This window comes from Oncorhynchus kisutch, linkage group LG11 (assembly GCF_002021735.2).
Source record: "Oncorhynchus kisutch isolate 150728-3 linkage group LG11, Okis_V2, whole genome shotgun sequence".
NCBI lineage: Eukaryota > Metazoa > Chordata > Actinopteri > Salmoniformes > Salmonidae > Oncorhynchus > Oncorhynchus kisutch.
Genome location: NC_034184.2, coordinates 20,621,904 through 20,635,266, shown reverse-complemented (window position 1 = coordinate 20,635,266; position 13,363 = coordinate 20,621,904). Strand labels below are relative to the sequence as shown.

Here is a 13,363-nt window from a genome sequence, read left to right as displayed (position 1 = left end):
TATTCATCTCATATGCATACGTAGATACTGTACTCTATATCATCGACTGCATCCTTATGTAATACATGTATCACTAGCCACTTTAACTATGCCACTTGGTTTACATACTCATCTCTTATGTATATACTGTACTCGATATCATCTACTGTATCTTGCCTATGCTGCTCTGTACCATCACTCATTCATATATCCTTATGTACATATTCTTTATCCCCTTACACTGTGTATAAGACAGTAGTTTTTTTTGGAATTGTTAGTTAGATTACTTGTTCGTTATTACTGCATTGTCGGAACTAGAAGCACAAGCATTTCGCTACACTCGCATTAACATCTGCTAACCATGTGTATGTGACAAATAAATTTGATTTGATTTGATTTGAGATGCTCTTATCCAGAGTGACTTACAGTAGTGAGTGCATACATTTCATACTTCTTTTTTTCCCCCTCTCCATATCGTCCCCTAGTGGGAATTGAAACCAACAACCCTGACGTTGCAAGCACCATTCTCTACCAACTGAGCCACACACACACACACACACTTTCTCCTCAGCTTATACTATAGTTTTCCTACCTGAGTGAGTTTGTCTCTCCCAGTCCTCCCACTGTTCCCAGTATAACACCGGTCCAGAAGCAGCTGTCTCCTAGTAACCCTTTATTCTGTCTACCAGTATCCAGACCCCACTCTCTAGCCTGGTCTACTGTTCCAGTAGACGTGCAGTTCCAGTAGCAGAGCGTTGTGCCAGTCCAGCCCAGCTCAGTAAAGCTCACCAGTATTAGCGAGTCTCGCAGTTAAAGAGTTATGCCTGAGTCCAGTCCAGTCTAATCTAGTCCAGTTTAAATATAGTCCAGTCTTAGTCCTTGTCTAATCCATTCACACAGTAGCAGCACTCTGTCAATAATATAGTCCAGACTTCTCTCCCAGTACAGCAGACGAGTATTATTAGTTATTTCCCAGTATAACCCAATTGTATCCCAGTCCAGTACCAGCTGTATAACTGACTGTCCCAGTCACTCTGAGCCCTCCTGCACCCGTCTGGCCCTCCAATTCTGTGGTGCGATACTAAAATAACCAACACGGCCCCCCTCTCTCCTCAGCAGCCGGGCAGATTGTCTTTAACTCTTAACCTGCCAGGCTCACCGACTGTCTGTCACACCACCACACTACAGGCTCCTAATCCAACACAAAGAGAAAGGAGGATGACAAAGAACAAGGCACGAGGTTGGCTGCTCCACCACACCAGAGAGAGGGAGAGAGAGCAAGAGGAGTGTTCAGCTCAATCACTTACCTTTTTTTGAAAGATCACTGACAGGACACGGGGTGAAACCCTCCCTCCCTCTCAACTCCTCCCTCTTTCCCTCCAAATATTAGGCCTATACACAGTCTCCACCCTGTGGACACACGCACCCACACACAGGCCTAGATGAGATATGTGTGTGTGTGTGATTCTTCTCTCCGCTCATGACTGTCAGATTGTACACCAATATCCTCCAGCACTGAACATAATCTCTGACTTAAAAACAGAACTATCATGTAACAAGGGGTCCTCTATTCCACAAAATTGCATGAAGATTTCTTCTCCGGCACTTTGTTTTTGCATTATTTAAACCAAATTGAACATGTTTCATTATTTATTTGAGGCTAAATTGATTTTATTGATGTATTATATAAAGTTAAAATAAGTGTTCATTCAGTATTGTTGAAATTGTCATTATTACAAATAAATGTTAACTATTATTATTTTTTAAATCGGCCGATTAATCGGTATCGGCTTTTTTTGTACCTCCAATAAATCGGAATCGGTATTGGGGTTGAAAAATCATAAATCGGTCGACCTCTAGTAATCATTTGTCCAACAGTCGCAAATGAGCTTCTATTGGAGAAATTCAGGTATGTTTATCCCCGTTTCGTTCCATTTAAGAAACGTTTTTCAACAGAATCGGTGGAATGAATACACCCCTGATCACACGCAAATCACTTCCATAGCAGTCACATAAAAACAGTATGATCACTTTGCTTGTTGTATAACTTATGCAAGACATTTTATAGATAAAAGGATAAGTATGGTATCATTATTAAATGTGTGAATGCTTTTCTCCTTCGAGAAAACAACAGACGAGGATTTAAAACACTTCTGCGGTAGTTGCCGGGAGGATACTCTTGTGCATCCTCTGCTGAAGTAGGCAGGGATTTTTCTGCCAAAGAAATCTTTGAGCAGTCCGCCTAAGCGTTTAAAAAAATAAAATGGTTAATACATTTTTCGGGATAGAAAAACACTTTCAGTGTTAACTTAAAAGTGACTAAAAGCAGATATAAATGTATGCAGAAAAGATAAATGGACCTATTTATTTGTATAATATCATCTTTGAGAACTAACAATCACCAAAATAAAAGCTAGAGACAGTCAGGGCAATTGAAAATACCAAAAACAATTAATTTAACAGTATTGGTCTTGTTATTAAGATCGAGCAAAATAACACACCATTAGCATTGGCAATTGAAGGAAATAGTCTTTAAAACAGCATAATTTAAAATGTTCTCAGCCTCCCGAGTGGTGCAGTGGTCTGTGCCACTAGAGATCCTGGTTTGAGTCCAGGCTCTATCGCAGCTGGCCATGGCTGGGAGACCCATGTGGCAGTGGGTAGCCTCGTGGTTAGTGCGTTGACTAGTAACCAAAAGGTTTCAAGATCGAATCCCCGAGCTGACAAAAATCTGTCGTTCTGCCCCTGAACAAGGCAGTTAACCCACTGTTCCTAGGCCGTCATTGAAAATAAGAATTTGTTCTTAAATAGTTATATAAAGGTAAAATAATAAATAAAATAGTGGCCCAGCGTCGTCTGGGTTAGGAGAGAGTTTGGCCAGCAAGGATGTTCTTGTCCCATTGCGCTCTAGTGACTCCTGTGGCAGGCTGGGTGCAATGCACTCTGACACATTGGTGCTTCCGGGTTAAGCAGGCATTGTGTCAAGAAGCAGTGTATCTCATCTGGGTTGTGTTTCAGAGGACACAAGGCTCTCGACCTCCGCATCTCCCGAGTCCGTATGGGAGTTGCAGCGATGGGATAAGCCTGACCGATTGGATACTACAAAATTGGGGAGGAAAATAATAATGTTCTCTAAAATTCTTTCAACAACCATGCGCATTGCCACACCCATCACTCTTTTCGATCTAGAAAAAAACCACTGAGTAGACAATCAAGGAGGGAAGCATACACCTCGGTTCATCTACTATAGAATGACACTCTTCACCACTTATCGGTTTCCGGGGTCACGGAGGAGCAGAGGACAGACTTTTGCCCAATTAGGAATCTCCCAGAGTCACAGGAGGAGTGCAGAGTGTGAGATATCAGCATCCCTTCGATTCACCCATCATCTCTCCTTTCCCTCTCTTCTCTGTGACTGTATGACCAGGGGTCAGGGTTTAGAGGTCAGACTGGAGGGAGACCCAGAGAGACACGGGCCCAATCCCAAATTGAGCCCTAAACCCTATGCACTTGCGGAGGTCTGAGAGGATTTGACAGATGTAAGAAATATGGTAATAGCTCCACCTTGCCCTCTGATAGGTTAAGTGGAAGTTTCACCATATTGTTTATACCAATCAAATCCTCTCAGATCAAATCAAATGTTATTAGACACATGTGCCGTGACCCGTTGCTCTGCAAGGGCTGCGGCTTTTGTGGAGCGATGGGTAACGATGCTTCGTGGGTGACTGTTGTTGATGTGTGCAGAGGGTCCCTGGTTCGCGCCCCGAGTATGGGCGATGGGACGGTCTAAAGTTATACTGTTACACCGAACACAACAGCATTTCACCTTACAGTGAAATGCTCACTTATGATCCCCTAACCAACAATGCAGTTACATTTTTTTAATAAGAATAATTACCTGTTACTTTTATTCATTTTGGATTGGGACACTCACTGGGCAAAACAAATGTCAGGAGTTCTCTAATTCCGTCTGTCAATTGGGAAAATACATATTGAACCAGGCACACATACAGGACCGAGCAAACCACTCACCAGTGGCAATGTTGCGCACAACTCACACACACGTTGACAACTGTTTACCTATACAAATAAACATTTGATTGATTAAATTGACTTCTACCACCCCACACAAACTTTAACAGAAGAGCATCTTAACAACGTGCGTGCGAATGTAGCCTCTTTATATCATATCCTTTTAACTGAATCAATGGACCCTTTCATCATATTTATAGACAGACTCATTATGAATTCAGTGTTACACAACGCACACATAGCTGCATGGCCTTAATTCAGTCAGCTAAATGAACCTATTGTTCTAAGGTCGTCTGGAAATCTGCATAAAAAGGAAACCAGATTACAGACCTGTTGCGCTGCAGACTGGGTAAATTAAATTCATTTAGCCAGTCAACTTGAAAACATACAGCTAAAACATTTGACTAACAGCCAACAGAAACAATGTAGTAAGAATTTAGATGAAAGAGAAATAGCCTACAAGTATTAACTGTTTATATAGCTAGGGCCTACATCAAATAGCCTCAGCTAGACAACGTTAGGCTAATTAGGTCGGTCGCTACTTACCCACTCCGTCTTCCGACTTCAGAACCATCGTGTAGCCTTTCTGTAAACTACGAATTCTTTTAAAACAAATTACAGATTGCTACTTACTTAGCACCACTTTATTTAAGAGCTCAGATTATAAATATTTTTTTGATAACTTTTTGTAGACTTTTTATCTTCAAATGTAACAGCTGTGAATTGACTCTGAACTGGGGCGTCCCATGCGGTAGAATGAGGCGTGGTTTAGGAACACTTGCTACTGGGTAGCCAATCAGATGCTTTGCTAAAACCGAGAAATGGGGAGAGAGATGAGAGTATACAAGGACAGAGAAAATGATAGACGAGAGAGAGGAAGAAAAAGAGAGAGGAAGAGGGAGAAAAATGGGATAATGGAGGGAGAGGGTTTTAAAGAGCAGCTGTGTGCTTGAATCAGAGCTTCATTCACTAAGTTTGGCCACAAAGAGAGGAAAACAGGATATGCTGAGATAGGGAGTGAACCGGGGAGGAATATAGTCATAGGGAGCATTACATGATATGCCACTGATATCTGCAGAACCAAGGAGAAAAAGTTACTTAAAATAAGGTACACATCGGAATATATGAGTGCCTTGCACTGAATTTCTTCACATTTTATTGTGTTATAAAGTGGGATTAAAATTGATTTAATTGTCATTTTTTTAGATGCACAAAAATGCATAACTAAAATATAGTCGTTGCATAAGTTTTCAGCCCCTTTGATTAGGCAAGCCTAAATTAGTTCAGGAGTAAAATTTAGCTTAACAAATCACATAATAAATTACATGGACTCACTCTGTGAAATAATACGGGTTGACATAATTTTTTTATGACTAACCCTTCCTCTGTCCCCCATACATCAAACAGTATTGAATTTGAATTCCAAGCACAGATTCAACTACAAAGACCAGGGAGGTTTTGAATGCCACATAAAGAAGGGCAGTGATTGGTAGATGGGTAACAATAACAAATCAGACATTGAATATCTCTTTAAGCATGGCCAAGTTAATAATTATGTTGTGGATTATATATTAAACCACACAGACACATAAAATATACCGTTGTCCTTCTGCACGGTGCTGCAAGAAAGGAATGAAACTGCTCAGGGATGTTACCATGAGGCCATTGGTGATTTTAAAACCGCTACAATGTCTGTGAGGGTAGAAAACTGGTGATGGGTTAACAACATTGTATTGACTCATCAATAATCACCTGAAGGACAGAGTGAGAATAATACAAATATACAAAATAATTTATATGAATCTTTAAAAAATATATATCATTTTTCCTTCCTCTTTGACATTACAGAATATTTTGTGTAGATTGTTGACAAAAAATTGCCAATTAAATACATTTTAATCCCACTTTGTAACACAATAAAATGTGAAGAAATCCAAGTGGTCTGAATGCTTTTGTAAGGCACTATATATTATTGGAAGGAATATATTTCAATAGCAAATCTGACCTTTCTGCTTAAGGAATTTATCAGTAAAATTATTTAAACCATGGTGAATGGTGATTTTACCACAGTGGCAGGAGAGGGCAAGAGCTAAGAAAGAGAGAGGACTAAAAACACATTCAATGGACATTTTTATTGAGGAAGGTTTTAAGTACAGGAATAGGCACTAGATAGGCTTACTGTTCTTCAATATCACTGTTAAGTTATATTTGGTGAGTTTGTTTTAAAACTGCTACATTTGTCTATGCATAAATGAGGCACACAGTGGAGAATGTCAGGTTCTATGGCTCTGGGTGGAGCAGGCAGAGGGAAGAATAAGCAAATTGGCATATGATGTACACACCAAAAACTGATGGTTCTAAATAGTACCAGATAGGGGTTATTTGGCTTGTAACCAAATCAGAACCCTTTTTGGTGCTACTGAATATAGAACCCTATTTTTAAAGTTACATAAAGAACCATGCTCATGCGATTCGAAATGGAACCTGTATGGTGCTATAAAGGACCATTTCCAAAGGTTCTATACATAACCATTAAAAAAGGTTCTAGGCCTCCCGGGTGGCGCAGTGGTCAAGGGTGCTGTACTGCTGTGCCATCAGAGTCCCTGGGTTCCCGCCCAGGCTCTGTCGTAACCGGCCGCGACCGGGAGGTCCGTGGGGCGACGCACAATTGGCCTAGCGGGCTTGGTCAGTAGGGGTGTCCTTGTCTCATCGCGCACCGTGCGACTCCTGTGGCGGGCTGGGCGCAGTGTGTGCTAACCAAGGTGGCCAGGTGCATGGTGTTTCCTCCGGCGCATTGGTGCAGCTGGCTTCCGGGTTGGATGCGTGCTGTGTTAAAGAAGCAGTGCGGCTTGGTTGGGTTGTGTATCGGAGGACGCATGACTTTCAACCTTCGTCTCTCCCGAGCACGTATGGGAGTTGTAGCGATGAGACAAGCTAGTAGCTACTACAACAATTGGATACCACAAAATTGGGGAGAAAAAGGGGTAAAAAAATGTTTTAAAAAGGTTAGCACCAAAAAAGGGTTCCGTAGTAGGATTCAATTATAGTCCTGTATTGAATCTTTGCCTGTTTGATGGTTTGTCTAAGGACATAGTGGGATTTCTTATAGGCGTCCGGATTAGTGTCTCGCTCCTTGAAAGCAGCAGCTCTAGCCTTTAGCTCAGTGCGGATGTTGCCTGTAATCCTTCTACACCTGCATTGCTTGCTGTTTGGGGTTTTAGGCTGGGTTTCTGTACAGCGCTTTGAGATATCAGCTGATGTAAGAAGGTCTATATAAATACATTTGATTTGATTTGATCCATAGCTTCTGGTTGGGATGTGCGCTTACGGTCACTGTGGGGACGGTGTTGACGATGCACTTATTGATGAAGCCGGTGACTGAGGTGTTATACTTCTCAATGCCATTGGATGAATACGGGGAACATATTCCTGTCAGTGCTAGCAAAACTGTCCTGTAGCTTAGCATCCACTTCCGTATTGAGCGAGTCACCAGTACTTCCTGCTTTTGCTTGTAAGCAGGAATCAGAAGGATGCAATTATGGTCAGATTTGCAAAATGGAGGGCAAGGTAAAGCTTTGTACGTGTCTCTGTGTGTGGAGTAAAGGTAGTCTAGAGATTTTTTTCCTCTGGTTGCAGATGACACGCTGGTAGAAATTAGGTAAAATGCATTGTAGTCCCCGGCCACTAGGAGCGCCGCTTCTGGATGAGGATTTTCTTGTTTGCTTATGGCTTTATACAGTTCGTTGAGTGTGGTCTTAGTGCCAGCATCGGTTTGTGGTGGTAAATAGACGGCTACGAAAAATATAGATGGTAGATTGTGTGGTCTACAGCTTATCATTAGGTAAGACTTCCTTAATATTAGACATCGCGCACCCGCTGTTATTGACAAATAGACACACACCACCACCCCTCATCTTACCGGACGTAGCGATTAAGTCCTGCCAATGCACTGAAAACTCAGCCAGGTGTATATTATCCAAATCGTCGTTCAGTCACCACTCGGTGAAACATAAGATTTTACAGTGTTTAAATGTCCCATTGGTAGGATGGTCTCGAACGGAGGTCATCCAGTTTATTCTCCAGTGATTGCACATTGACCAATAGAACGGATGGTAGAGGCGGGTTACTCATTCACCAACGAATTCTCACAAGGTACTCGGATTTGCACCCCCTGTATCTCCATCTTTTCTTCATGCGAATAGTGGTGACTTGGGCCTGCAAAAGTATATACTTCGCATCAGACTCATTCAAGAAAAAATCTTTGTCCAGTTAGTGGTGAGTAATCGCTGATATCCAGAAGCTCTTTTCAGTCATATTTGTTTTGTATTTTGTATTTATTTTATTTAACCTTTATTCAACTAGGCAAGTCAAGAACAAATTCTACCCCGGCCAAATCCGGATGACGCTGGGCCAATTGTGCGCTGCCCTATGGGACTCCCAATCACAGCCGGATGTGATACAGCCTGGATACAACCAGGGTCTGTAGTGACACCTCTTGCATTGAGATGCAGTGCCTTAGACTGCTGCGCCACATAAGAGAGAGTATCAGCAACATTATATACAAAATAAGTTACAAACAATACAAAAAACCATACAAAATAGCACAATTGGTTAAGAGCCCTTAAAAGGGCAGCCAACCCCTCCGGCACCATTATCTTTTTGAAGACCATTGAAGACCTTTGAGTCATTATGATTCCACATACTCTGAGTGTTCAAAACATTAAGAACGTCTTCCTATTATTGAGTTGTACCCCCCCTTTTGTCCTCAGAACAGCCCCAATTCATCAGGGCAAGGACTCTACAAGGTGTCGAAAGCATTCCACAAAGATGTTGGCACCGTTTTGACTCCAATGCCCCCACAGTTATGTCAAATTGGCTGGATGTCCTTTCAGTGGTGGAACATTTTTGATACACACGGAAACCGTTGAGCGTGAAAAAAACAACAGCTTTGCAGTTCTTGACACAAACCGATACACCTGGAACCTACTACCATACCCCGTTCAAAGGCACTTAAATCCTTTGACTTGCCCATTTACCCTCTGAATGGCATACATACACAATCCATGTCTCAATTGTCTCAAGGCTTAAAAATCTTTCTTTAACCTTTCTCCTCACCTTCATCTACATTGATTGAAGCAGATTTAACAAGTGACATCATTAAGGGATCATAGCTTTCACCTGGATTCACCTGAGAGGTCAATTTCATGAAAAGAGCAGGTATTCTTAATGTTTTGTGAATTCAGTGTACACAACACATTAGATAACCTGGAAAGACACTCTCACGGTTGCACAAAAAGAACAGTGCACAAATCACGCACCAAAATAGTCTAATGAGCCACCTCCTCTACATTTAATTATCACTCAGAGAGAAAATAACCCTTTTGTGGAATGTACAGAACCATTTAAGAGCTCAAAGTTTTATTTGAGTCATTATGGATTCACATAGAACGATCACCTTTCCCAAAGAACCCTGAGGAACCCTCATTTTTTGGTGTGTACACATATCCCCGTACAGAACAAACAGAAGCCCCTGTTCCTATAAGCAGGAATATAGACCTGAAACTATTATTATATATACACTGAACAAAAATATAAACACAACATGCACACAACATGCAACGATTTTGAAGATTTTACTGAGATACAGTTCATGTAAGGAAATCAGTCAATTTAAATAAATTCATTAGGCCCTAATCTATGGATTTCACATGACTGGGAATACAGACATGCATCTGTTGGTCACAGATACCTTTAAAAAAAAGTAGGGGCGTGGATCAGAAAACCAGTCAGTATCTGGTGTGACCATCATTTGCCTCATGCAGCGTGACAGGCTGTTGATTGCATAGAGTTGATCAGGCTGTTGATTGCATGGAGTTGATCAGTGGAACGTTGTCCCACTCCTCTCCAATGGCTGTGCGAAGTTGCTGGATATTGTTCGGAATTGGAACACACAGTCGTACATGTTGATCCAGACCATCCCAAACATGCTCAATGGGTGACATGTCTGTTGAGAATGCAGGCCATGTTAAGAACTGAGGATTTTCAGCCTCCAGAAATTGTGTATATATCCTTGAGACCTTACTCTGTGCATTATCATGCTGAGACATGAGGGGATTGCAGAGGGTGAATGGCACCACAATGGCCCTCAGGATCTCGTCATGGTATCTCTGTGCATTTAAATTGCCATCGATAAAACACAATTGTGTTCGTTGTCCGTAGCTTATGCCTGCCCATACCATAACCCCACCGCCACTACGGGGCACTCTGTATACCATAACCCCACCGCCACTACGGGGCACTCTGTTCACAATTTTGACATCAGCAAACCACTCGCCCACATGACGCCATACACGTGGTCTGCGGTTGTGAGGCCAGTTGGATGTACTGCCAAATTCTCTAAAACAACATTGGAGGTGGCTTATGGTAGAGAAATTAACATTAAATTATCTGGTAACAGCTCTGGTAGACATTCCTGCAGTCAGTATGCTAATTGCACATTCTCTCGAAACTTGAGACATCTGTGGCATTGTGTTCTGTGACAAAACGGCACATTTTAGAGTGACCTTTGATTGTCCCCAGCACAATAAAAGGCCAATGATCATGCTGTTTATTCATCTTCTTGATATATCACACCTGTCAGGAGAATGTATTATCTTGGCAATGGAGAAATGCTCATTAACAGGGATGTAAACTAATTTGTGCACAAAAATTGAGAAATAAGCTTTTTGTGCTTATTGACATTTTCAGGGATCTTTTATTTCAGCTCATGACACATGGGACCAACAATTTAGATTTTTGTTCATTGTATATATACAGTGCATTCTGAAGTTATTCAGACCCCTTGACTTTATCCACATTTTGTTAGGTTACAGCCTTACACTAAAACTGATACAATTATATATATTTTTTTGCAAATGTATTAGAAATTAAAAACAGAAATACCTTATTTACATACATTTTCAGACCCTTTGCTATGAGACTCGAAATTGAGCTCAGGTGCATCCTGTTTCCATTGATAATCCTTAAGATATTTCTACAGCTTGATTGGAGTCCACCTATGGTAAATTCAATTGATTGGACATTATTTGGAAAGGTGCACACCTGTCTATAAAAGGTGCCACTGTTGACAGTGCTTGCCAGAGCAAAAATCTAAAAAAGCTAAAATACTCTAGTCCAATCTAGTTCTCAATACATCAAGTAGCAGGGACATATGCCATTTACTGTATGTTTCAGCCCAATAGTAGCCCAGCAACGAACAAGCTACCGTTGGTTCCTGGAGCAACAACATTCTCATCTGGTTGTACTCTGAAGTCAACGGGATATAAGCACGGCAGGCATGCACAGGCTTTAAACTGTGGTCCTGTCTCCTCTTCAGTCATTCTCATATCGACGTAATCTGTAGAAAGAAAAATACAGGATGTAAAATTAAAATAGCCGTGATAAAAGTGTTATACTAATTTAGAATTACACATTGATGTTTGGGTGTGGCCTTAAAGTAGTGAATCAATTATGGCGTGCTAGCCCCCTGTATATACTGTCTGCTACTGCTAGCCAATGGCCTAGCTTAGCATGCTAGCCCATTGTATATACTGGTCTATTGTGTGATACTATCCACAGCCTGCGGCCTGCTAGCCTATCGTGCTAGCTCACCACTGTAGCCTATGCTAGCCACCCGGTACCCTAGCCATGGCTCTAAAGTGTGACCAAATTTTTGCCCCCATGACCAGTACTTTTGTTTTGGGAGCACCGTGCGGCTAAAAAAATTGTCCAATAAAAAACATAACATAAGTCAAAAGCACATAAAGTGCGGGGACAAGTGCATTGGGGCAGGGGCTGGAGTAGCTCTCCAAAACTCTAGGTTGCATTCTGCCTTTCCCTACAGTTTTCAGTGGTTAGTTTCGCACACGACTAGCTCATGTGAACTACAATCCCGACACTGTGGTTTAACATTTAGAAAGGTCATCGCTTGCAATACGGCTTTCGAAACATATGGCCCTTAACTTTCATCAGGGATAAATAATTATTCAAATAAAAAGACACACTTGCTGTAGCAGTTGTGCACAGATCCATACAGCTATGTGTGCCTCCAACCAATGAAACTTCACTTCCGATACACTTATACTTACACAGAATTGTTCGGAGCACGCTAGATAGCTAATTAGCACAGAAGGTTGCCTCTGACTTCCGTCTGTTTCCCGTAAACAAGTGCTGTAACATGGAGCTGTTTGGGGTTTTAGGCTGGGTTTCTGTACAGCACTTTGAGATATCAGCTGATGTACGAAGGGCTATATAAATACATTTGATTTGATTTGATTTGAGATATGTCTGTGGGGAACACTATCCTTAACCCAATTTTTTTTATTTTTTTTATTTTACCTTTATTTAACCAGGCAAGTCAGTTAAGAACAAATTCTTATTTTCAATGACGGCCTAGGAACAGTGGGTTAACTGCCTGTATTAAAGGTGTGTATTAATTTAACCTTTTAACGGGGTTAATATTCAACAACAAAACTCCATCACACAGAAGACGCCTTCTTCCAATGACTCTTATGTGTAATATAATAGCAATGAGAGTCATGATCAGTAGCTAAGGCTGGAGCAACATCAATGTGTCTACTACCAGGTAGCCGTATTTGACAGGCAACAGGTGGCAGCCCAAGTTGGTCAACAGGCGGAGCTAACTGAGCTGGAGATTAAATTTAATGCCGTTTATTGCATTACCAAAGAGGCTGTAACCAAATTCAGACCCAAGTAACTCACCCAGAAAAATAATGGATTATAAATCAACCCGACATATGGAAATGAGGTGTCCTTCGCAAACATTATTGGCACAATTGAGGACACTATCCGGGTGAGAGGATTAGTGCCCTCCGGGATCCTTGGGACATTCCTACCCAAACCCTAACCCTAAAAGCAAGTTGATTTATTAGCTAAATTCTAGATCAAAGAAATTGATTAGTTATTGTGAGAGGAGACTAAACATTTATTACATTATCCAGGTGTCAGTTAATAGTCAGCATGTTGCCTTGTTACAACATTAACATTATTAGTTACATAGTTTTTTATTATTATTATTTTCATTATCTGTTACCTGTACTTTTAAATGCAAAAAGATTTTGTCGCCTAAACTTTATAAATATATTTGCTGTTGTCACGCCCTGGTCTTAGTATTTCGTGTTTTCTATATTTATTTGGTCAGGCCAGGGTGTGACATGGGTTTATTTTGTGTTGTGTTTATGTATGTTTTTTTTTCGTAGGTTTGGGATTGTGGCTTAGTGGGGTGTTCTAGCAAAGTCTATGGTTGCCTGAGGCGGTTCTCAATCAGAGGCAGAGGCAGGTGATTCTCGTTGTC

General features: G+C 41.2%; 1 protein-coding gene across 2 annotated transcripts in view; it reads right to left on the bottom strand.

Annotated features, from left to right (window-relative positions):
* Positions 1 to 4,775, bottom strand: part of LOC109899900 (cytohesin-1-like) — a 35,898-nt gene extending 31,123 nt beyond the window's left edge. Inside the window, exon 1 of one of the 2 annotated variants that reach the window (XM_031835431.1) lies at positions 4,558 to 4,775. In XM_031835431.1, the coding sequence (XP_031691291.1) occupies positions 4,558 to 4,585 (28 nt within the window). In that variant the 5' untranslated portion in view covers positions 4,586 to 4,775. Of the gene's footprint in view, positions 1 to 571; positions 1,263 to 4,557 lie in introns of those variants that run through there. The other variant, XM_031835432.1, reaches the window with a different exon arrangement.
* Positions 4,776 to 13,363: the final 8,588 nt, after the last annotated feature.